General features: G+C 39.3%; 5 protein-coding genes and 4 non-coding genes across 9 annotated transcripts; 7 read left to right on the top strand and 2 right to left on the bottom strand.

Moving 5' to 3' along the window:
• Positions 1–207: 207 nt before the first annotated feature.
• snapc5 (small nuclear RNA activating complex, polypeptide 5) lies at positions 208–2,012 on the top strand. The gene is made up of 4 exons (XM_026311422.1): positions 208–351; positions 665–792; positions 871–951; positions 1,417–2,012. Exons 2-4 carry the CDS (start codon positions 703–705, stop codon positions 1,597–1,599), a joined length of 354 nt encoding a protein of 117 aa, XP_026167207.1. The 5' UTR covers positions 208–351; positions 665–702; the 3' UTR covers positions 1,600–2,012.
• Positions 2,013–3,604: 1,592 nt separating this feature from the next.
• On the top strand, positions 3,605–7,468 carry lctlb (lactase-like b). The gene is made up of 12 exons (XM_026311421.1): positions 3,605–3,781; positions 3,866–3,953; positions 4,068–4,177; positions 4,261–4,389; positions 4,543–4,638; positions 4,726–4,780; positions 4,882–5,043; positions 5,128–5,405; positions 5,541–5,667; positions 5,780–5,979; positions 6,154–6,217; positions 7,327–7,468. The coding sequence occupies exons 1-12, from the start codon at positions 3,605–3,607 to the stop codon at positions 7,440–7,442; spliced, it is 1,602 nt and encodes a 533-aa protein (XP_026167206.1). The 3' UTR covers positions 7,443–7,468.
• Positions 7,469–7,536: 68 nt separating this feature from the next.
• zwilch (zwilch kinetochore protein) lies at positions 7,537–12,240 on the bottom strand. Its single transcript, XM_026311418.2, has 18 exons — positions 12,056–12,240; positions 11,819–11,861; positions 11,620–11,712; positions 11,107–11,246; positions 10,796–10,986; positions 10,618–10,697; positions 10,381–10,536; positions 10,217–10,288; positions 10,032–10,125; positions 9,894–9,946; positions 9,686–9,788; positions 9,508–9,587; positions 9,263–9,419; positions 9,121–9,149; positions 8,901–9,037; positions 8,700–8,795; positions 8,220–8,335; positions 7,537–8,104 (listed from the first exon to the last, which is right to left on the bottom strand). Exons 1-18 carry the CDS (start codon positions 12,103–12,105, stop codon positions 8,016–8,018), a joined length of 1,779 nt encoding a protein of 592 aa, XP_026167203.1. The 5' UTR covers positions 12,106–12,240; the 3' UTR covers positions 7,537–8,015.
• A 427-nt stretch (positions 12,241–12,667) lies between these two features.
• rpl4 (ribosomal protein L4) lies at positions 12,668–16,018 on the top strand. The gene is made up of 10 exons (XM_026311866.1): positions 12,668–12,751; positions 13,401–13,572; positions 13,661–13,767; positions 14,022–14,160; positions 14,474–14,598; positions 14,738–14,867; positions 15,061–15,217; positions 15,419–15,502; positions 15,686–15,806; positions 15,895–16,018. Exons 1-10 carry the CDS (start codon positions 12,749–12,751, stop codon positions 15,964–15,966), a joined length of 1,110 nt encoding a protein of 369 aa, XP_026167651.1. The 5' UTR covers positions 12,668–12,748; the 3' UTR covers positions 15,967–16,018.
• LOC113133639 (small nucleolar RNA SNORD16) lies at positions 13,857–13,954 on the top strand. The gene has a single exon (XR_003296010.1). It is a non-coding gene; the product is annotated as a small nucleolar RNA SNORD16 (small nucleolar RNA).
• LOC113133638 (small nucleolar RNA SNORD16) lies at positions 14,282–14,381 on the top strand. Its single transcript, XR_003296009.1, has one exon. It is a non-coding gene; the product is annotated as a small nucleolar RNA SNORD16 (small nucleolar RNA).
• Positions 15,269–15,340, top strand: LOC113133636 (small nucleolar RNA SNORD18). Its single transcript, XR_003296007.1, has one exon. It is a non-coding gene; the product is annotated as a small nucleolar RNA SNORD18 (small nucleolar RNA).
• Positions 15,548–15,615, top strand: LOC113133637 (small nucleolar RNA SNORD18). Its single transcript, XR_003296008.1, has one exon. It is a non-coding gene; the product is annotated as a small nucleolar RNA SNORD18 (small nucleolar RNA).
• Positions 16,019–16,026: 8 nt separating the features above from the next.
• Positions 16,027–25,184, bottom strand: map2k1 (mitogen-activated protein kinase kinase 1). The gene is made up of 11 exons (XM_026311865.2): positions 24,896–25,184; positions 19,820–20,030; positions 19,226–19,372; positions 18,923–19,000; positions 18,699–18,750; positions 17,983–18,107; positions 17,159–17,366; positions 16,942–17,006; positions 16,711–16,769; positions 16,581–16,626; positions 16,027–16,491 (listed from the first exon to the last, which is right to left on the bottom strand). Exons 1-11 carry the CDS (start codon positions 24,976–24,978, stop codon positions 16,378–16,380), a joined length of 1,188 nt encoding a protein of 395 aa, XP_026167650.1. The 5' UTR covers positions 24,979–25,184; the 3' UTR covers positions 16,027–16,377.
• Between the last annotated feature and the right edge of the window lie 206 nt (positions 25,185–25,390).

Below are 25,390 nucleotides of genomic sequence, written 5' to 3' on the forward strand. Positions count from 1 at the left end.
CTGTTAAGATGAATAGACATCTGATTTATAGATACATTTAATAAATCGACAACAGTAAGTTAACAAATTAAACAAACATATGATGAATCGGTGACTGTGAGTCATTCTCGCCAGTACCGCTCCGACTATCAAACTTCAAATATCAGTCCCAAACGTAAAAGCTAAAATTCCCGACAGCATTTGAAAGCACAGTAAAACCGGATATGACCTCATAACTACCGGACCCAAATTTTAGCTAGTAGCTGTAACTGTAGCACAAGTTAGCTTCCAAAATAAAAACTCTTGAAAGCATTTATCTGTATCACTGTTTTTACGGTGCTATGAAGATCTAGGTAGGATTTAAAAACAGAGGTAACTGTAGCAAGCTCGAATTTATTTTGCATGTCTTACATTATTATGGTTTAATCGCTAACGTTATTCAGTCTAATATTTATATAGCTGCTAACTGAGCTAGCGTTAGCAGTACTTGTTTTCATTTTCAAATAGATAAATTACTGCCGTAAAAAGTTACTGACATAAATATGTACTGTACTATTAAATACTTAATTTTAGTCGACAGCATTGGCTTGTAGCTGGAGAGCAGGGTTTGGGGACTATCATGCTATTTGTAAGAGAAATAATAATTTAGCAAGAATCTAACATGATACGGTGTCGTCCTTTTCAGTGTTTAGGAATGGTTTGACTGCAGCATCAGCGGTAAAGATGCACAGCCGCCTGCAGGAGTTAAAGAAGGAAGAGGAGACTCTTCTGAAAATCAAAGTCATGCTGCAAGACCAACTGAACAGGCTGAAGGTGAGTGCCAGCCAGAATCTGAATGTGAAGGTGTTTGTGTGTATGTGCGCGCTACTTGTGTTCACCTCTGTGTTTCAGTTTGAAGAAGGGGCCTTGAAATCCATCATTAATGCTCAAACAGAAGAAGGAGCCTCTCAACACCCAACCCCAGAAAAGGAGGTGAGTCACTGCAACAGTAAGAACAATAGCACTGCTAAATCCTCAAAGCACAAAAATGTGTCATATTAAGATATTCACAGTAATAGATTTGGCTGTGTTTGTTAATTAATTCATACTGAAGCTGTTTTTTTTTAAGTTAAATTTTGAATGATCAGATGTTTGCACTTCTGCTCTGTCTTGCTAGGGATGTTAAATTTTGTATATCTTAAATCCACAGTGATTACATTTAAATCCACAGAAAAACACAATTTGTTGTTATTTCCTTTTATACCAAAACATCAATTTAGCCTTGTATGTGTCATTCAGGAATGCAGTGAATGATAGAATCTTCCTTACTGTTGTGAAAGTGTACAGTGCACAGAACAATGTTAAATATCTAAAATTGGGCGCATGATATTTTACGACAGTAGTGTGCCATTTTTTTGTATTTGGCTATATGTTTATTATTCATTTTCATTGTTTCAGGTTTATATTAACCTTGATGATGAAGGCAAGATCAATCAAACCAAACTGCTACTGAATGCTGCTGTCGATTATAATATGGAGGAGGAAGAAGATGACGATGAGGAAGATGATGAGGATGACAAAGGAGATGACAGTGAACTTGAGTTTGTACCTGAAGAGGATGAGGAGGAAGATGATTACTAAGCTTCAATATTTACACCACTGAAGAACAGCTGTCTATTTATTCACCTGTTTTGTACTGTCATTTATAAAGTTTAATTTATTTGAGTGCGGTAATGTTTGATGTGTGGTGCTAACATTATCCTTCTTTGCCTGATTTAAGGCACGTCATCAGGATTTCACACTATGTTAGGATTGACATGTCAAATTTAGTGAGAAATGTCTCACTGAAATGCAGTAAGACAGTGCTATTAGGCACTTATAGCTTACTAGACATCCCGCGCATTAAGCTGCATTGCACTAGAGAATAAAATGTTCAGATGTGGTTGTTAGCATGAAAATGTATGGCTGTGCCATATAAGAAGATAGCGTGTATGAATTATGTAAGAAATGATAATTGTAAGCACAAAATAAAATGTTTTGCAGTTCCTCTCACACTTACAGTAATGTTTTTCAGATGAAATGAGTGTTTATAGTTAGAAACAGGATAAAGCTTATTTTCAATCCTATTCCCAGATCCTCTGTTTTACCTGTGTTAAATTGTCCCAAGAGAATGGGTAATGCAGTGCAAACAGTTTCCACTAGCAAACCATTCAGCATTTTCTAAACAGTTAAAACAATACACAGTGCGTCACAATAAGGCCAGCTTTCACGCCAACAGCAGGGACAGCTCTGGAGAAGGGTGGTGCAACAACAGGCAATATACAATAGAGATTGCACCAATAGATATATACAGCTTTCTGCATGGTCTGCTGGTAGGGAGAGCTCCCATTCACCCAGGGACTTGGGCTCAACACATACAGTACACCTGCTGCAAATGAATTATTCATAAGACACAGGTAATTGGATCTTTTATTCAGTGCATTTGCATTGTAAATCTAATTTTATGGAGTCTGTGTTGGTGATTTAAAATTTTAGTTGAAGGAGGAACATTGAAACTTAAGCACCAAGGTAAAATATGGCCAAGAATGTGTATTGGATAGATAGATACTTTATTGATCCTTGAGGGGAAATTCAAGTATCCAGTAGCGACAATTATTAAAATATACTGTTATGCATATTAGTATTCATAATTGCAGGTGTATTTGAGTTATTAGGTTAAATGTCTAGGCCTTTAACACATTTCTGAGTTAAAATTCCCAAAGTTATCAATTTTGATAATTTATTTCACACCAGTTTAATTTTCTTTCAACAATGGGACTGAAACGTGAATACAGAACACCTGTAATGGAAATGATTCACAGAGAATTATATTTATTTTCTGAGCTGTGAGCACTCAAATTCATCATAATGCAACAAATAACATTCCTTTCCTTTTGACTGAAACAGCAAGGTTATATAGCATTTCCATTCACATTTAGCATATTGGTGTAGAAAGGCTTATCCATTATCTATAATAGGATTGTGCACTGTAAATATATCAACCTCTGCATCACCAACTTTGCTTACAGAGGTGAAACCATAGTGTGTATAGGATCTGTCTGCCTCAGCAAGATGAGCTTACACTTCATTGAGTTTGAATAGTGGTATTGGGTTCTGTGTTAGGGATGTGGGACCCCCCATAGTGCATCACATTAGATGCTTCTAGACTGATTGCTGTGGTTGTATCAAGATTTCTTCTGGTGCTAATTTAAACAATTTTGTGAAAAAATTGTACACATATATGTACATGTCTCATATTTGCTTCAGACCAAATATGTTGTTCTGCTGCTGCTGAATGCTTCTTGTCTGTGTGCAGACATCAGTGAGGGACTGGAGCAGAACCGGACAGGGACAGTGCTGCAGCTCAGTAGTACCATGCTGCCCCGCTGTGCATTCAGTGTGTGCCATGTGTTTATGTTGGTGCTGTGTCTGTCTGCGGATGAGGACTTCGACTGGACAAAGAACGAACACAGCTCCTTCTATTATGGCACTTTTCCAACTGGTATGCTTTTCATAAATGAGATAGTATATTTGTATTATTTTGTTAACCATGACATTATTCATCTTAAGAATCTGTCATCACACTAAATTCGAATGGTCCGTGGCAATGTTGTATTTATTAGGATTTTCGTGGGGTGCCGGCAGTTCAGCGTATCAAACAGAAGGAGCCTGGGACAAAGATGGAAAAGGACTGAGTATTTGGGATGTGTTTAGTCATAAGAATGGCAAAATCCAACAAAATGAAACAGGGGATTCCTCCTGTGAGGGCTACTACAAAGTTAAGGTGGGGTGACCAAGTGTGGAGTGAGAGATATGGAGAGAACAGAGGGGGCAGACATAAATCTAAATCTAAATAATATTTGCACAGGATGACATTTCATTGATGAAGGAGCTGAAGCTTAACCACTATCGCTTCTCCATTTCCTGGCCTAGACTCATCCCCACTGGCATAAAGTGTGAGTAAATGCTGTTAATTGAAATGCTTTTAAAACTCACCAGACACACAAATATGACTGCATATGTAAAATGCTAGTACAAAACAGTTACAGAAACCTTATGACCATTTGCAGCTGAGCATATAAATGAAAAAGGAATACAGTACTACGATCAACTGATTGACCATCTTCTGGAAAACAAAATCACTCCTATTGTCACTCTGTATCACTGGGATCTTCCGCAGGTTGGTATGCATAATACTGCCCCTGGTTTTGCATAACAAAAACACTCTTCTTAACTTCTTAATTTAACTCTCTGCTTTTCTAGGTCTTACAAGAAAAATATGGTGGATGGCAGAATATAAGCATGGTCAACTATTTCAACGAATTTGCCAACCTGTGCTTTGAAAAATTTGGCAACCGAATCAAGTATTGGATCACTTTCAACAATCCATGGGTAGGATCAAAATAAACAATTGCGGTGTAATTTACTACATTTTACATTTTGATAGATCTTTTAATTTGATAATTTTTTATAGATCTTAGGTACACATGTATTTATCAGATACTGAATGTATCACTGTTGTACTAATACTCTTCCCAACCACAGTCTGTAGCAGTTGAAGGCTATGAGACAGGTGATCATGCTCCTGGACTGAAGCTGAAAGGAACAGGGGCATACAGAGCTGCCCACCACATAATCAAGGTATGAAAATGCAAGTTTATTTAAGGATTAAAATCACTTGACATCTCCCAACAATTTTGAACTGAAATGTAAACATCTTTTTCATAGGCACATGCTAAAGTTTGGCATACTTATGACACGCAGTGGAGGGGGAAACAAAAAGGTAAACAAAATTAAACCTTTAGAAGGATTAACCGCCTTCATTCAATATTTGCATCTCAACAGTACTGTCTGAGTATTGAGAGCTGCTGTTCATGCCTGCAGGTCTGGTTGGCATCTCTCTGTTGGGGGATTGGGGCGAGCCGGTGGATATCAACAACCAAAAAGACATTGAAGCAGCTGAGAGATATGTTCAGTTCTACCTGGGCTGGTTTGCCACACCTATCTTTCATGGAGACTACCCTCAAGTGATGAAAGACTTTATTGGTAGGTTAAATGGAACACAGAAAATCCTGAAGGAATATTGTCATCAGGGAACTGACTGATTATCCCTTGTGATTGTGTATGCAGGAAGGAAGAGCGTTCAGCAAGGTCTCGGAACATCTCGCCTACCCACATTTTCCTCCCAGGAGAAGAGTTACATCAAGGGGACCTGTGACTTCCTTGGCATTGGTCATTTCACTACTCGTTACATTACTCAAAAGAACAACCCATCAGGACGCAGCAGCAACAGTTACTTCATTGACCGTGACCTGGCTGAGCTAGTTGACCCACGGTGGCCTGATCCTGGGTCAGAGTGGCTCTACTCTGTTCCCTGGGGTTTCAGACGTCTGCTCAACTTTGTCAAGGTGACTCCTGATGTATAGTGTACGGTAAATGATGCAGGACTATTGACATTTTTGCAGTACCTGAAATGAGATGTACAAACTGCAAACCTACTTAGGCAACTTAATTCACAACATTCTAATTTTACTTTTATTTAGACTCAGTATGGAAACCCAATGATTTATGTGACTGAGAATGGAGTCTCTGAGAAGATGTTATGCACAGAGCTGTGTGATGACTGGAGGATACAGTATTATAAGGATTATATCAATGAAATGTTAAAAGGTGAATGAGCTCATACATATTGTGTAACAAATTAAAAGAAAGTGTATTGCTTTTGTGCGTAAGCCTGATGCAACTTTTTTGGTCAGTTCACTTTCTCTGTGGTGTCACTCAGCTATAAAGGATGGAGTCAATGTGAAGGGATACACTGCATGGTCCCTGCTGGACAAGTTTGAGTGGGATGAAGGCTACTCCGAGAGGTTTGGCTTGTACTATGTGGACTTCAGGAATAAAAACAAGCCTCGCTATCCCAAAGCTTCTGTTCAGTTTTACAAACGCATCATCAGCTCCAACGGTTTTCCCAATCAGAGAGAGGTGAGAGAAACAAAACAGACAACTAAGACCAAATCCGTCTCCTTCTGCCATATTTATACTTGTAGCATTTCAGATACACACATGCTAAAATCTTCTAAAAAATTTTGAGGTTTAGAAGAAATGGTTAATGGCACAAAAATAATTCAGTGATGATATATAATTGCACCATCACAGGTTGAGAACTGGAGGAGAAAGGCTGTTGAGACCTGCTCTTCTAGCAACCAGCTCCTGGCTGCAGGTTAGTTTATCTATGACATCGCTGAACTCATTTGTCAGGGATCAGAGGTGAACAACTAGCTGGGGTAAACAAATAAAGATTCTGCCCTAAATATTAAAAAATTCATGTGCAAAATTTATAAGTAGAATTTGAACAGAATGATTAGAATAAACAAATAAACCAATTATTAGTTAAATACTAATGCTGGAAATAAAAAACATATTTAATTGAAAATCCTACAGATTATCTGAGATATCTTCTTTGTTTGCCCCTCCAGCTAGAAGAAAATCCAAGGAACATGCAGAAATGCCAAAGGTTTGGCCAGTGCATGATGAAGTTTAGTACTTTATGGTATATGTCTTGTATTAATGTAATTTTTTTCTGTTGATTGTGTGGTTTTAAGTCTGACTGAGTTACGTTTTTGCAGTTTAACACAGCCTTTGAAACAAGTGTGTTCCTCTGGTATATACCGTGTGAAACTATTTGTTTATCTGAAGTGTCCGTAGTGTGCATGAATCTAATTTGCAACCACAAACAACCCTTCTGATTTCACAGCAGCTTTGATAAAAACTTAATAAACATGAAGTATGTCCCTGGTCTTATGCCCATGAGGTATTTCACAAAGCAACAACTGCACTTCTAACCAGATAACGTAATACCAGTGAAACTGTCTGTGCTTCATCTGAATTCAAAACAAAGCTTCAGTATGAGATTTAGGAACGCAATCAGCAATAATTTTTGAAATGATTTGCATTTTTGTAATTTATTTAATGATAGATGAAATTTCAGAAGATTGGCTTTTTAAAGTTATCTGGCTATGGTGCAAATGATGCTTTCTGAAATATTTCCCTGTAGTTGCATGCAGTTCTCAAAGGGTTAAAGTGGCGTTAATCAACTCTGAGTCATTTCTCTCTTTTTATTAGAGGAACAGCGGAGTACTGCTGCCAATATTCTAAGACTAATACATGGTAAGGAATTCCTCCTGCTCACTGTAAAATAGTTTGAAAATAAGTTGATTTAGGGAGAAAATATTAACCCTTTGAGTGCTGTGAAGCATCAATACTCGCTTCATGAACTGAAATATGTGGTAGTGAATTGTTTGTGTGTGTGTGTGTGTGTGTGCTTTGCAGACCCTTTGACCAGCCACATGGAGATGGTGACTGAGATCGTTGTTCCCACTGTGTGCACCCTCTCTATTTTGCTCAGTGCCATTTTCCTTATGTTCCTGCTGCGGAGGCGGAACTAGAAAGTGTACATGTTTACAATCACAATTATCACACTCCTATTTTAAGTGTATCATTTCTTTAATGGATCATGTGTGAACATAAGTACATTATTTGAACTGAAAGAAAATTTCTGACCTTATTATTTTGATGTGCATACAATATTAGCTGTAAATATAATGAATTTAGTAGCAGACTGCAAGAGTGTGGATGGCTCTGCAACAAGTTGATTTTCTTATTAAATAACTAATAACATCCCAAACAGCTTTTATAATCCACTGGACTTTGTGTTGTTTCGTTTAAACTGGTTGTTGAAGAAAAATCAGCATATGATAAAGATGTGGTTAGGATGCTACTGACAGGGTCACAGAACATATATGCAAAAGACTGAATTACTGAGTGAAAACAGAGAAAATACAGCATACTAACAAAAAAAAAGCACATAGTACTCACTGTAGGCTTTGTGATATGGTACACTTTAAATCCATCTAGCTTGTTCTACTGACATTTTTAAAACATGTTAACTGCAAATGAAAATATAAAATATGAAAATAAACACCTCCTTTGTTGTTCGGTTGTACTCTGTACACACTAATTCATGCAAAGTTGACAAGACTGCAAGACACCATGGTGGAAAAGAAGGCAGGATCTTCACTGTCCGCATTCACTGTTTCATTTGGGTAATCTGAAAAAGCACAAAGATGAAAAAAAAAAAAACATACAGTAAAAAGTAATTTACTGGAATAGTTATTACTTACAAATACATATCATGCATACTTGATGCAGCACATAAAGATCACCTGTTTCAAAGATAACATGATCAACCAGTGGTCTGTCGCTAAGCTGTAAGGATGTCCTGACCTCACGAGGGCCATGACCACTGGACACCTCAACCTCCCATACAGCTGGATGCTCTCTGTGGAATAAACCCACAAACATTGGGGTGAGAAAATGTTAAATAATTGCATTTGGCTGTAAAATGATAATGATGTGATCTGATCACAAGAGGGTAGCTCTAAATAAAGGCAACAAAATGCAGACTGAGGACATAGTAGGCTTGAATTATGAATGCTGTATTTTGAGGCAGACCACAAAAATGTGGTCACTTTAGGAAATGAAAACCAGGGGTGCTCGGGCAGGTTTTTAAATATCATTCTTCAAGGTAGGTACAAAATGTCCCCCAACTTATGAATGAGAAGACGAGCATGTAATTTTTTTCACTTGCCCACTTTCTCTGGGCATAATAAAGTAGTGAATGTGCAAAGGGTTGTATTCCTTACTTCTGGTAGAAATGGCTGATCAAGGCTGGTTTGATTTGGAGTTTGAATTCATGTTCTTCATCATATGGATTTGTTTTGTAGTGCTGCAAACAAGATCTGTGAGAAATAAAAGGAAAATAATTATTTGTCTTCTTTAATGTCCTCAAGAGAAACAGACAATTGGCACATTCATACATCACAGAAGAAGACAACTTTATTTACTGTGTGAGAAGGAACAGTCGGTCATAGGGCAAACCAAGGAATGCACTGCAGGTCACAATTATTTCCAGCAGATGGTGCAGTTTTCTCAGTCGGATCACTTGCTCTTGCAGATCAACATCTGTGCTCAGGAAGTAACACTGTGGAGGAAAATACTCAACTTCAGAATATTCTGCTAACAGTCATTTGAAAGTAGCTGTGAGTGATATACTCTGGTGTTTACCAAGTGGTTTAGAGTTGTCAATTCTTCACCTGAGAATGAAACAACAAAATGTTTGTATTACATACCAATAGCCCATGCCTAATAGTTCTTGTAAAGTCAAATGTTAGAACAAAATGTTACAGAGCAATAATTAAGACGTTACCAATAAGGTAGTTAATGTAATCTTTTCTCATCTTGTCAAGACCCATCTCTAGCAGCATGTGGACAGGGGTGAGACCTGTGAGAGACACATGATCCATCTGCTGGTGGTAGGACTGCAGGATCAGCTTGCTCAGTGAGCTGCTACTGTCTCTGTGAATCTTGGGTAAACAAACAAACCAAAAACTCAACAACCTACAATAATTTTTTTAGTGATTACTAGTTTTTATAAGCTGCATCATTCCATACCCAGGGTTTGATGTCACCATATCTGAGAGCTTCGATGACCAATTTCAGACAATCTCCAATGTCCTGATATGAAGTCACACCTTTAAGGAAGAAAAATACAAGAAAATGAACATTGCAGCCTGATTATAGTGTTACATCAGAGGAAAGTTTAATTTAAAAAAAAAAAAAGATAACATACTTTTTCTCATGCGAACCCACAACTGTTCCACAAAGTCCAAATCGCCTCGTTCCAATAGTGAGTTAAAAATAGGAGTTTCTGTCTCAGACTTCAGCTTTGTGGTCTTTAAGAAAAGATGTGGAGAAAGGCGGAGAATTTAGGAAGCTACAACATATACTGTAGTTTAAAATGAATGCATTTATGAAAGATCTGTTGCTTTTAACAATACCTCTGCTGTTTTTGGAGCCTGATCCTGAAGTGTCTTCGCAGTGCTCTGAAGCTCTGGATAAAGATGAGGTCACATAACAATGTTTTTAAATAACCATTAAATTATAGCAAAAGTGCATTTATTGAATAGAAGAGATACCTTCGAGGTAGGCCTTGGTCAGATTTACAGCTGATACGCTTTCCACAGGTTCTATCCATTCAGTCTCACCAGTTCTCAAACCATCAGCAAGAGTCTGAAATAACAGGAATCTGATCGATTTATCTGTTTGTTTGTGCCTTGATATACACAAATTAAATTATCTTGCACTACTGCGGGACACAAACCTGGATGAACTCCAGCTCCCTGTACATCTCGAACATTGGGCTTCTCATGTCCCCGCTGGCAACTTTAATATTCTGAATGGGGAAAAAGTAAACAAATTAAATATATTTTTTCAAATATATTAAATATATGTGTAATATAATTTATGTGAGTGGTTGCTACTTACTAGTGTTGCTGTAGAAGACAGGGGTGGGGTCTCAAGGATACTCTCGACATGGCACCATTTGAAATCTACTGTTACGTTACTCTGTGACTCAATGATAGTGTTTTCAACAACAGTAGAGCCAAACAAGCTGAATCGGGCACTGCCTTTAATCACCATCTGGAAATACGGACAGCCATAAATGTACAAACATGCACACTGACTTACAGAGAAGAGGAGCGAGGATGCACATTCACTCACTGAGGATGGATGATGCCTTTTCTTGTGCTCTTGTTTAAGTTCATCTAAGGTTATAAGAGCCCTTTTGTCCACACTCGAGCCTGATAACATTCAAGTTGGAATAAAACAAATATCAGCAAACTCAAACACACACAGGGTTATTGATAAACAAATATTCAAAGACCCATTTGAGCTTTACCTTTGCAGGTAACAGAGTATAATTTAATACCAGACACTTTATTGCTCACGCAGACTGTCTCAGCCCCAAACCAGGTTGTTCCAGCAGGATCAGACATATCACATCGCACCCACAGAGGGTGTAAGGCAGGGTTGTTGTCGACAGCTGACACATTAGCATTTTGCGATAATGTGTACAAAGACAGCAACTGCCTATGAAAACAAAGTGCGACATTTTCATTATTAGCTGCAACATTTTAGACAAAGTGGTTGTATTATTCAATTAGAATTTGACTCATTTGGATGAAATGTAAACTTCTTAGTATTGGTCACCTTGCTTTCATGATTGTCAGTGGCTGTGGACCCAGTTCTGCCTGGAGTACACTGGCAATGGCCTCATCATCATCATGATTAGCAGAACAGTTTGATGTGTCAGCTATTTGTTGATCATCAGGTTCAATTATTTTTGGAACCTTTTGAAATAAAGAAACAACATGGCCACATTGTAAGCCTTATTAGGGGATGCTATGTATGGACACAAAGTCATCTGCAGGTATATTTCTATTAAAAATACTGGGACAGGGTGGGAGATTCAGGACTAGAGGACTACACGGATTCATAGTAATTTAACAGAATGCAAACCATCCCATATAAACATTTTTGTAAAAGGAAACACTAAGTAATTGGGGAAGAATCACAACAACTATGTGCCAAGAAACGATAGATCACCTTGCTAAAATGCAAGACTATGTTCATTAATTCAGTTTTCCTATTACACCACATTACTTGTGCGAGATTTGCACACAGTGAATTTATTTCATGTGTCACAGCATTGGCATTACTTACAGCTTTTTCACAGACGTAGATTGGCTGGTTGCCACAGCACATATTCACCAGAGCAATTCTGTCTCCATTCATCTTTAATATTTGGATGTCCTCCTAAAAAACCAACAGATGCTGTAACGCTAATATTAAGGCTTTACTAACATTATAACGCAGAAGCGAAAAATTGTTACAGAGTTGACTTTCTATCAGCTAAAATTACCTCATATATACACGGCTCATTGCTTTCCGAATTTTGCAGAGATCTGGGAAACACAACAGATTGAGTCAATATTTAGTGCTTAACGTTTACTGAAGCAATAAGATACTATGCAAGAGATAAAGGCGAATAAATCATCTGTTCCTTGCCAATTACCTAACTTTACCATTAACTTGGCGTTAACGTTAGCTAAAGTGCTAACATTAAATCAGTAACGTTATAGCTCCATCTGAAACTCACCGGAGAATTTTGAAAAACTCCGCGGCACTAGATACCACCTTTGAGCCCATCTCCAAACTGTACAACAGCCCTCTGTTACTGAGCAAACCGTGAACTATACATACAAACACTTTAACCGAGTTTACCGTTAACGGACTGATCAAACTTTGGCTCACTGCTGTTGATATTTTGACAGTCGCGCGCTCATCCAGACGTTAGCGTCATGAGGTCACAGTTCATTACGTCACCGTTATAAACCTAGACGAAAGAAATAAAATAAAGTCTAACATTTGTAATAACTTTATTACACAATCACAAATAACAGTAACATATTTAACACAAAAAACAGCAAAAAAAAAACAATTAATATAAAAATGATATTAAGAAAGTAGTTCGGCGCTTACGTTTATCATTTGCCAACGTGAAGTAAAAAAATAGTTCCAGCTGTAAAAAATAACTAGTAATAAAAATGTTTAGTGTTGTGAATTTGACTTAAACTACAAACGTAATTATGTATACATTCTTGCAGGCTACATCACGAGTCTTTATCTGATTTTAAAGTAAAGAATTTTGGATCTAACGCTCCTGACGGAAGTGGTATGCTTTGAGGCGGAGGCATAAGACATTCAGGGTGATTTACCAACTTCCTTTTCACTGTGGCCGCCATAGAGTGTGGAGCGTGGTTCCCGGCGAGCCGAAAAATTATTACCGAAAATGGTGAGAAAGTCCAGTTATATTGGTGTTAACATGCTGCACAATGCGTAGAGTTTCTGTTTTTATTTGTATTTAGCAAACAAGCCTTTATTTTCAGTCCTTGGGAAGCTTCATTTCATATTTAGTGGGGCAGTGAGTTGGGAAGCTCCCGGCTAGCAAAGCTAACACGAGGAGCCATTTTGATCAAGCAGCTTCAGCAATTCAACTCGGTTACACGTGTAGGGTTTGATTTAGTGGTAGATCAGTAAAAGTAGCGAGCAGATGTATCGTGATATTGGTAGTATTTAGGGATCTGTAGATACCAGGTCTGACATTAGTTATCGCTCACAACACGGTTTTGATGAGAAAGATAATGTTTTGCCTGGCCCGCTGAGGCATATTAGCAGAATCGAGCTAGGCTAAGGCCAACAGCCGCGTACGTCACAGTACTACTTTAAACGCGAAATGTTAACGTGATGGCCTAATAAGTTTGGATATGTCAATTAAAGGTGAGGTACACATAATTTGATATAACGTTACCAGTTCGGTTGCACCGACTTTCATAATCGTTTGTCAGCACATGCGAGATGTGATGCCTCCTATGGAATATGCATGGCTTTCTCAGTCAACATGTACTTGAAGCTGAACGCTTTTCTTTGATTTTGTTTCCAAGGCCTGTGCCCGACCCCTGATCTCGGTATATTCCGAGAAAGGAGAATCCTCAGGCAAAAATGTTGTCATGCCTGCTGTGTTCAAGGCTCCAATTCGTCCTGATGTTGTCAATTTTGTGCACACCAACATGCGCAAGAACAGCCGCCAGCCTTACGCAGTCAGTGAACTGGCAGGTGAGTGTGTCTGTCTTGAATCTGTGGTTGTCAGCATTATTTTTTAGTTTTGATGCTAATACAGTGCACATACTCACTTGATGTCCAGGCCACCAGACCAGTGCGGAGTCCTGGGGTACAGGAAGAGCTGTTGCCCGTATCCCTCGTGTGAGAGGTGGTGGTACTCACCGCTCTGGCCAGGGTGCTTTTGGAAATGTATCCTTTTGATCAAAACTGGAAGTTCTACTTATTTAGCTTTCTCCTTATTATACTTTGTGTTTGAAGGCAAGCTAAAATTTCAGACTTGCAGTGATGGTGTAATTTGCGTCTGACTCTGTGCCAGTGACAGAATGCCTGCTGTCATATGCTGGCACAGATGGCTGATGAACACTGAGTCTGAGCAGGTAATAAGAATTTCATTTTTGTCACTCAGGTAATTATTAGACCTCCTTGACTATACTTTTGTGTAGATGTGTCGTGGAGGCCGCATGTTTGCCCCCACTAAGACCTGGCGCCGCTGGCACCGCAGGATCAACACAACCCAGAAGCGCTATGCCATCTGCTCTGCCCTGGCTGCCTCTGCCATTCCTGCACTTGTAATGTCCAAAGGTAAGGCCTGTTAGACTGTATATGCAGAGGACAACAACAAGAGCAAAATGTTTTAGGTACAGAAATAGCCATTCAAACATTCTTATACTAAATGTTTCAAAGTACAGATTAAAACCTGACTTGCTATGATGGTGTAATTTGCGTCTGACTCGGTGAACAGTGACAGTTGCCTGCTGTCTATAAGCTGTCACGGGGTATTGATGTATGCTAAATTCTGAGCAAGCTCTGGCAATACTTTGGCAAATTTGAACATCAGAAAGAGTTTCTGTGTCTAGTTGTCTTTGGTTGACCTGATAATTTGATTCTTTTGTAGGACACCGCATTGAGGAGATCCCTGAGGTCCCACTGGTGGTTGAAGACAAAGTAGAGGGCTACAAGAAGACCAAGGAGGCTGTGCTGCTGCTGAAGAAGCTTAAAGCCTGGAATGACATTAAGAAGGTAAGTCGAACCCACAAACTGAACAGTGGATTTGCTGTCTGTGGTGATGTCTTGGGTTTTGTTTAATGTTATGAACGGTTTCAACTGTTTTTACTTCAAATGATTTGTTGGATTAATATCATACATTTTCTGTTTTCAGGTGTATGCCTCCCAGCGCATGCGTGCTGGAAAGGGTAAGATGAGAAACCGCAGACGTATCCAACGCAGAGGGCCATGCATCATCTACAACCAAGACGCTGGTGTCACCAAAGCCTTCAGAAATATCCCAGGTGAGATATTTGTGAAACTGTTGTATTCATTACTAATCAGGTATATCAGTATAAAAGTTAAGGTTCTTTATAATTATTACTTTTTACTTCACATGTAGTGAAATGCTACATGGAACATTTTGGAGTTAGATGGCTGCAACAGTACATTGATACTATCATGTTACATGAACCTGTGTATCTAATTATTGTTCAGGCATCACTCTCCTGAACGTGAACAAACTCAACCTTCTGAGGCTCGCCCCTGGTGGTCATGTTGGCCGTTTCTGCATTTGGACTGAAAGTGCTTTCCGCAAGCTGGATGAGCTGTACGGCACCTGGCGTAAACCTGCCTCCCTGAAGGTTGAGTATAAGTGAGTATTTAAGGAGCATGATGCACACTTTAACATGATGACAGTGAAATAATACAGTGATGAGCTTCTACTTCATGGTCCGTGTTGTTGAAACTATGTGATATTTACCGAAGTTCTGAGTGAGAATCACAACATTATCCAGTTTTCTGGTTTTATATTGTTTCCATACATGAAGATAATTCTTACTCTCTCTTACATCAGCCTGCCAATGCATAAGATGACCAACACAGACCTGAGCAGGATTCTGAAGAGTGAGGAGATCCAGAAGGCACTTCGTGCACCTAGGTAAGCTCTGCTCCCATTAAATTTTAGAAATTTATTTTGGCTTGTCAGCTATGATGATGTTCCACTTCAGGTCCGTGTTTCTGAGTCCTGATTATTTTGGAAGTCCTGAGAGATCCAGGATGTTTATTTCAGATGTTGCAGTTTAGTTTGAGTTGTTAAGAATGTGTTGTCTTGTCAATACAGTAAGAAGATCAACCGCAGAGTACTGAAGAAGAATCCTCTGAAGAACTTGAGGATAATGCTCAAACTGAACCCTTATTCCAAGACAGCAAGACGTCATGCCATCCTCAAGCATGACCCTACAGTAAGGAGTTAAACAGTTCAAGCTTGGAAACAAAGTGTGCATTTAATTATAATTTATGACCATGAAATCTTGTTTGTTCTCCCCATAGATCAAGGCCAAGATGCTGAAACCCAAGAAAAGACCTGCAAAGAAGAAGGCAGCTGCCACACCCAAGGCATAAATCTATACACACAGACTGGAGTTCAGTGATGAATAAAGGATTTCAAATATGAGTCAGACATGTCATTAAAAATTTAAATTCACAAGACTTTATTTCACAGAAGCTAACAAAGATTTAGTGTTGGGGCAGTAAGAACATTGGGCAAAGAGCAATATCAAGCACAGGTTGAGCAGCATTATTCATAATTGAATCTTGATCATTAGAAAAAGATGGCTTTTCAAACAGGCCTTTATTACAGCCTAAAGAATTGTAAAATAGTTGATTTCACTTGGCATGGAGGTTTGTACACTAAATATACAACTACTGATTACACGAACTTAACCAATTTACTCAGTATAAACATATAATTATTCCATAATATAAATCCATTTAGTAAGAAGAATATGGGAGTAGTTGTAGACTGAATAGGTCTCACATTGCTGTACCATGGGTGGGGGTTGCAGGTTGGTTGAGTCCAATGGTGCTGCACAACCAGCCAGCAAAATCCACCTGCTCAGCTTCAGACTGCTTGATAAAAGGATGCACCTGAAGATAAGGACATGTGTAAGATGATTTAAGAGATGGGGTGAGGGGCTTGACAGGACATGATAGAACTGCTAAGTATGCACACTCACCATCAACTGCTTCAAGTCTGCTCTCTCTGCAGGGTTCTTAATTAAACTGCAAGGAACAATGTTTTAGAATGTGAGTAGATGTAGATTTTCCACAGGTGGTGGTTGTAAAGTAAAATTTTCTCCTACGTACCATTTGTTCACAAAGTCTTGGAATTCAGTGCTGAATATCCCAGGAAGCTTTGGTGGAGGCTGAAAATTAAAGGTCCAGTCAGCAGTTAATGTCAACTATGACAAACTAAGCAAAGACATAAGTATTGTGTACACTAGTAAACAGGTAGGGTTATGTCAGAATTTAGTAATTTGTTAATCCCCAGAGAGAAATTCTAGTAATGATATATGATTATATAGTGAGTAAGTTCACCTCATTAACTATGTAATCAAGCAGCTCAAATATAGCCATCGGGGGTCTGCTGTCAGGTCCGTAGGCTAAGAGGGGGAGGAAAAAAAGGTTGTCTTCTGCACCATTTATCAGTCAAGGTCACAGCTATAATTGACAAACTGTTTCAACAAACTATTTGGAATAATTTCATTTATGTCTATAAAATCATAAGATAAACAAGTGTCACTGTCAGACTTACAGCTGCTTGGTCGCCCAGGAGGACGTGGCTTTGGGGAGGATTCGCTGGAGGCTGCTTCCCCCTCAACTGGGAACCCAAATATCTGTTCCAGTTCCTTAGCATCAGGAGGTGGGATGGGGAAGCGTCCAATGGCCATTTCAACAAGAGACAGACCCATACTCCAGATGTCTGATTGAACTGAGTAATGGGTGCCCTGTAAACGCTCGGGCTGCATAACATGCAACCATTACAAAAGATCACCAAATTAAAAAAAACAATAGGCTCAAGCAAATTTGAAATTCATTACACACAGTGACATAGATGGTACAATGGTACAAAGCTTTTTTTAAAATCACATGAGAACTTTACGCAGGCTCTAACATATAATGGACAATAAACAAGGAAGAGAATACATTTAGAATCATGACTGTAAATTATTCTTGCTTTGGGTGCTTCCTCCTCCCAACTGTGTCACTAAGCTTACTTGCACCCTCAGTGTTCAAATCAATAATCAATTTGACTAGTTGAAGTCACTTCAATTAGTTTAGTTCAGTTAGTTTTCAATTAGTTTTTGATGAAACAGAGCATAAATGTACAGCTCGACGTTACATACCCCCCCCATCAGTGGTATACATTACACAGCCTGTTCCTGCATGAAAAGAATGTGATCTTATGAACTGGACTCTATGACATTAAGTATAAACCAAGTCCCAATTCATTTGTGAGGCATCAATTAAGGTTTAAGTCTGACCTTAGGGCCCAGGTACTAAAGCAGAAATCCTAAAGGCTAATGTGTGTGTGACTCAGTGCAGCAGGAAGAAAGCACTGTGTCCATTTTAACTCACAGACATGTAAGAGCGAGTGCCCACAAAGGAGTTGGCCATGGAGTCTATGAGCTGCCCGCTAACTCCAAAGTCACACAGCTTGATCTCACCACGGGAATTCACTAGGATGTTAGATGGCTTGACATCTGAAAGAGGGAACATGCAATATTTAGGAGAACATGGTGGGAAAGTGTTCAACAGGGAACAGTAAGTAGCACAGAGCAAACTGCTGGAAAGGCTCAGCGCATGTTGTGATGTTGCACACATACTCGCCTTGTTTCTTCACATTATTCATGTACAACACTGAATAACAGAATGGTAGATGCATCTGGACCAGCAAATTACTTTAAGGTGAAGATCAATAGCCTAATCAAGAAGCACAAATTATTTAAAGCTGTGGTAGACAATTCTGCTCCTTGAGGGTCAATACCCTGCTTGGTTTCCTCTGTCCTACCCACTTCTGATTATGTGGATCAGGTGTGTTCAGCCAATCAGAAGCTGGAACCGGATCCTGCATATTTTTGCACAAAACAGGATTGTTGTGTATTCTTAAAGAGATATTTTAATAAGAAATGATTAAAGCAAGCGAAACCTCCTTCAATGTCCATATGTCTCTGACTATTGTTTTATGACAGGAACCTACATAAGGACAGGTATTTATGTTTGAAACATCTTGTAAAGGTGGCAAAACCATATTTTATTTGTGACATATTTCAGTAAATTAAATAGTGACTGACCTCTGTGCATGATCTTGTGTTTCTCCCTCAGGTAGGAAAGCCCTTTAATGACCTGGAAAAGCAAATATCACATATTAGCATAGCAGGGATACAGATCAGTTAGTGCTGCAAAAGAAGTAATTTGTTAGCATTAGTTGAAGACTGAGCTTTATCCAAAAATGATACAAAAATAGCTGTGATGGCCATGGCACATAACTAGTGGGAGAGGTGTTGGAGCTACCTACAGCGATGCTGACTTTGCCAAGGATCTGCTCTGGGATCTTGCCTGCTTTCTTCAGCGACTGGTCCAGGGACCCACCATCCTACAGCCAGCGGGGAGGAAAATATGGATAGATTCTAGTGAAAGGACTCTTTGAAATTCAAAATATAATTTGTGAGATTGAACACATTTAAACCAAATTAGCTGCCTTCAATGCCAGTGAGGGCACGGGAGAAACAAAGGATGGGTGCTTCAAGTACAATGTGCAAAGCGGCAAGTGAATGCTGTATCAACACACTAGCAGCCATAATCTATTAAAGAACTGTACCATATGCTCCATGCAGATGCTGATTTCTCCATCACTGTAGAAGGCTCCGTAAAATCCCACAATGTAGGGGGAGTTACACTCGTGCAGCACCTGCAGCTCCCTAATGATCTGGTTCCTGATGGCAGGTTTGATCTCCAGGTGGATCAGCTGGAACACAGGAGACATCAGAACATAAAAATACAGGGCAATGCAATGTTGCTGCTGGACAACTGAGCACACACATACACATGCACAGAGAACATTAGATGCTATATATGATAAAATATATCATGGGAGAAATGTTTATATGCACACGTTTTGTTTTGTTTTTCAGTTCTTTCAGTTAAGTGTGGATATCAAAATGTGACCATTATATTTTTGCACACACTCTTGTCCCAGTAACCCACATTTTTCATTGTGCACAAAATACTTGCAAGGAAATGGAACAAACTTCCCTCAACACATTCTGAAAACACTAAAATCAATACTTGTCTGAAATAGTAGAGAAAAAAACTCTAGATATACAGTTATGTAATTCCAATATAAACCTATTGACTAGATAGAGTTTAGTCTGAGCTTTCTCATCCACACCCAGCCATCTGGGCCACAGCTCACCTTCCTCGCCATAATCAGACCAGAGGGTCGGTGGGAGACCTTGAATACAACTCCTCCGTTGCCTGCACCCAGCTCGCAGATTTTTTCAAAGTCGTCATCTTTCAGCTCTCCCACCTTCTGCTTCTGTGTCAGAAAGGCCTCCAGGCGTTTCCGCTGCTGCTCATCCAACTCAAGCTCCTCTAGCTTCTTCTGCAGTGCCTCCAAGTTTGTTCTTACAAAGAAAAGGGATAAAGTAGACAAGGACAAAGATGAGCAATGTCTGAATTACACATGTATTCTTTTCCATATAAAAGGGTCTTGGGTTCATTCAAACAGAGCTTTTGCAGACAGCAATCCATGGTGCATCCAGATCTACTATATTACTGACACCTTAGAGAAAAGACAGAAATTGTGCATGATATGTACTGCTGCACATGTCTCTGGGTACAACCAACCCAAGAGAAAAGGAAGGCAAAGAGGGTCACAGGGTGTGTTTCAATGTTTTTTCCTTGATTCCAGTATGAGGAACTCTGGAGTCTTTGCTGCTTACCTGGTACTGTTGTCATGGTGATGCATTTCCTTAAGAAATCAAGTGTGTTTACCCACTCCTCCTTGACCTCTGCTTCTCCTCCCACTCCCAGATGTTTTGTTTAAAAAAACACAGATTTGTGCTCATTTGGAACAACTGAAAACAATACAAAAATCCATCCATCATCTATACCTGCTTATTCCTAACCAGGGTCACAGGGATCTGCTGGAGACTATCCCAGCTGTCTTTGGGTGGAAGGCAGGGGTACACCCTGGACAGGTCACCATTACAATACAAAAATTAGCATTATATTTTTCAGTAAATGATTCCTAATATTAAATGTCTAAATATCACAAATGGCCAATGAATAAATCAAAGGCAGGCACAAGTTCAGCTCAAGGAGAGTTCATGTTTTCAGAATTGTAAGATACTGTACGTTTTCCAGCTTCTGCAGCTGAGGTGCAACAATTGTGTTAGTCTTTCATATTTGTATTAAATTATGCTCATCTGCTGATAAAAAGTTGTTGTTGTTTTTTATCAAGCGTAGTACTAATAATACACATATATTTTTTTAATCTTTGTACTTGAGCACGACTCAGTAGAGAGCAGCCAGAGCAAGGCAGCATGCGCTCTTCTCCGCTGCTCCACCACACAGCAAAGAGAGGGTTAAGTGGCTTTATTTTTGAGAGTGCGCCTGCATATCCATGGAGACGAGGAGCTGAGTTTGAGTTGGCTGTGGGTGGCGTGGGCGTTTTTTTCGACAAGAGTGCGAGGTGGTGGAGGCTGGAGATACCGAGAAGATAGGCAGCCTGAAACGCACTCCACACAATGTGTGGGAGGGACTACATTCGCTCCACAGTGTAACCCCCTCCCTTGCAGGAGGAAGTGAGCACGACGCTGGCCTCTTGTGCTCCATCCACACAATGTCCAAGGACACCCAACAGAAGTTGAATGCAAGAGACGCAATCTTTCTGCTGCTTGGCATAAAGCAGCGGAAAGAAGATAGCACTGCTGTTATCAAAAATGGGTTTCATACCACCCGTGGTCCTGAGCCGCACAGTGTCCAAGAACATCCAACATACGTCCCAGGGTTTGTTTTATTATTTCGGTTGCAGCATTCACCTACTTTAACTTTTACCAGTATGTAGATTTTAATTTTATATACTAGAAAATATCAGTTGCTTGACCACCAAACATTTGATAATGATCACAGTGGACTGAAAGATATGTGATGGATTAAGTAACAAAAAACAGGAGCACAACAAAATCAGAGACTCATCTGGTGATGGTCATGAATTTCATCTATTAGGGACCCAAGAAAAAAAAAAAAAAAAAACAGCTCCTATTGAAGATTTTATAGGCTACTTTAATTTTCTCCAGTACCTCCATAGACCTACACTGAAAGATAAACTCAGGCACAATGCACATGTACATTATCGTGCGATTTACCACAAAGTTTTTGAAGTTCAGCGTGTGTATCTCAGAGTTTAGCAAACAAGTGCCAATTCCTTTGCGCTAAAAATAGGATACAGTAAGTGGCATGTAACCAATAAAGAATCAACACCACAAAACTATGGCTGCTTTATAGGTTAATAATTAATTTAATTTTCACACCTTTACACACACACACACACACACACACACACACACGTTTTATTCCTGGATTTGTATTTACCCGTGAGACCGAGAGTCATGCGTATCAACTAAGCCTTTTACAGCTTTATAAAAGAAACAATAGCAATACTTTCTAAATAATTTACTGCTTAACTCCCTAAACAACAAAGGCAGATACCTTAAGTAAGGAATCTGTATGTGGTAGTAGGATCTCATCCAAGATTTCAGCCAGTAGCAAATATATCAATAGATATATCCAGAACAGTCTGTTTTTATTTGTTCTTAGATCTCCTCTGATAATATTACATGCTTGGCTGGCATTATGTGGGCCACACAGTACAGTTCTTCCATGGCCGCCAGCCATTTCACGCTGAGGAAGCATTTGGCAGGCTGGACTAGCAATTCCTTTTCATCTGAGTGGAATGGTCTGGTTTCAGTAAGAGGCTCATCAAATGCATTATGCTGAGCTCCTAATTTGCCAGTATTACCTGCGCGGCTGGTGTGAGCATCCTACCTCTCATGTTCTAAATATCAGCTAGAATTGTTGTTTCCTAACATCCGTATTCATTACATCAATACCAATGTCCAAAATGCCCAAACCAGCAGAACAAATCTTTATTTGGAAAGTAGTTAATGGTTGTTCAGGGTGCGAATCAGCAAGGTACATAACCTCTCCTACTTCAGTGGTTTATCCAGTCTCATTTGCTTTGTAGCTAATAAGTGATAACTGAGACGTGACAAGACCTGCAGACAGTGGCAGCTTATACCGCAAGAAGTGCAAGGTAGCCTGATTCCTTAAATGAGGTTTAACCTCCATGCTAATAAATGATCATCCACCATTTTGGTTATTTAGGAATAAATATATAAAGGAATAACTAACATAGAGTATGTTTCTGCAGTATGGGTTAATAATTGACGCACAACATCTTCCAAAATGATCATGCAATCGAATCAACACCACTCTTTAACAGTTTAGAGGTCTGAATACTTTCTGAGGCGATTATATAACAAATGTTTCCCCATGTCCTTTTTCATGTGGGTGTGCAGGAGTTTTAGTTTTACGCAGAGTTAAGTAACAAAATGTTTGATGTGTGAGGGAGTGCAGATCTGTCATCTACCATCACTAGGCTAAAACAGGATTTGCTTTTGCTCAAAGCCTCAGACAGCTGAAAGTGTGGTCCCAGATTAAACAGGCTTTTTATGGGAGACAGGACAGAATAACTCCAGGCTGCATGACATTTTCGTCAAGACTGTCAGTCTGAATATCAGTGCACAACACGCAGGGGGATCCTAGCAGAGGCTGCCAAATGTCAGAATTCCTGACGGTTGCTTCATCGCAACATACTGCTCATCGGCCAGTCGCAGCCTGCCCAGCAGCAGCAGCAGGAATGCGCAATGCCAAACATTGTGTCATCAACAACATCTTCTACTGAGCAAACCCAAAGCACAACTCCTCTGTTTAACATTATTAAAACGCTGATCTGCTATCATAAATGCATTAAAAATCTTGAAACTAACAACTAATGTTTTGTATAATTCTAACATAGAAATTGTATTCATTATAAAGTTTCAATGAAATGCTAGGTTTTGATTACAGCTGTCAGCTAATGTCTACTGGTATCTGCCATTAAATTTGTACTCAAACAGTTCATTAATTAGCTGATCCATAGGAAATCCATAGCAAAAAAATGTGAAACAAGATGGTGCTACATTTACTTTTTTATATTTTATTTCTCGAATTTTCATGTTTTTCTTTGTCTTGAGTAATGATAAACATAATACCAGCATGTTTGTGTTTTGGACTGTTGCTTAGGCAAAACAAAGCTATTCGCTGTCATTTGCTCTACGTTTTCTGGGATAATGTGTCAAGCAAGAAATACTTAGTAACTGGTAATAATGGTTGGCTGCGGTCCTATGAATTTCTGCTGCAATGAAAACTAAAATGTAGAAATTGATTTGATTTAAGGCCGGTTTTGACATTTCGTTTTTTATTCAACTAACTGCAAAGACATGACTTGCCAAATGTGTGATCTAATAAAGAAACAATGAAATATTTCACCTCTACAGTACATTAGCAAGGCAGCCATCACAGGGATGACATGTTATGTAATGCACATCTGAACTGATCCTGGTTGTCGCTGGACTGACTGGGCTTTTCTCTGTCACCACAGTTCAATATCTCCATTACTGTGTTTAGTTCAACAGTGGTGGGAACTAGGAACAGGCCTACACTGAACTTCTTCAGCACACACTATAATACGTCTCTCTGCAAAGGTCAACGTCTGACTAGTCACTGTCCACACACAGTGGGCTCTTAAGAGTAATGAGCGAGCTGTTTATCAGCGACACAGTGAAGAGGTGAGCCAAGGACCTGAGAACCGCACATGTTTGGGTCATTTATGTTGGGGAGCACATTTGGGAGAGTGGCTTACAGCTTTTACATAAGTACACTGGGAAAATAAGAATGTCACACGACCAAATTAAAATAGTTAAAAAAAAGGGAAAATCAATTCTTTCCAGTCATTGCCAAAGATTCCCATGTTTATAGACTGAACACCTTTGTATTTTTAGCTGCTTATTGATGCTGATACAAGTAGTCAGTGTGGTCATTACTTAATCAACAGAAAATTAATCACATAATTATCACTGATAATTGTTAAATACCTTAAGTGCCAATCAGATGGCTCTCTGTTCATTTGAAGACTTCACCTTGGGCTCTAAAAAAACTTATATAACCAATTTACTGATTAATGAACAACATTTTAATCAATTCATCCATAATAAAGAAAAATCATCATTAGTAAACCTCAGTAAGACACTTCTATATTAGAGACTTAGGGAATAGATAGAGTAAAGGAGCTGTTCATCTGTGTGGTGTTCAGCCTTTATACGTGAACAGATCACATTATGAATACACCACAGCCTGGATATCTGAATGAAATGAAATCACTCACTCTGTGGCTCCGGTGCCGTTGATAGTGTTGCCATCAGGGATCGGGTTGAGTTGGATCGGCTCTGGCTTCCTTCTCTTCTGCATGTTACACACAGGAAACACTCGAGCTGCAGCAGTATGGATGGACAGAGAGGGAGAGGGGGAAAAAAAACGAGCTGTGATACCAGAATGATTAACTCGGCTTGGTAACAAAGGCTAAGACGGGGAGCAGTGTTGTCATGAGCAGGAGGAGCAGAAAGACTGATATTCTCCTTATTAATGGGTGGATGTGAATGATCCAGGAGATGAAACGTCACACAAATATTTACAATCGCCACGGCATTGCTGTGCTTGAGACAGCGCCCCCTCTCCTGGTGATGGGCGGTACTACAATGCTGACTCCACGATAACAGGATAGTTTCACTCCAGTTTAGCGTTATAAACTCAAGAGTTGGAGGTAGATTGTGGGGAGGGAACTTGTCCACACCCGAAACCTCACTTGCGCCCTAACACTAAC

The sequence above is a fragment of the Mastacembelus armatus genome, chromosome 6, assembly GCF_900324485.2.
Source record: "Mastacembelus armatus chromosome 6, fMasArm1.2, whole genome shotgun sequence".
Lineage (NCBI taxonomy): Eukaryota > Metazoa > Chordata > Actinopteri > Synbranchiformes > Mastacembelidae > Mastacembelus > Mastacembelus armatus.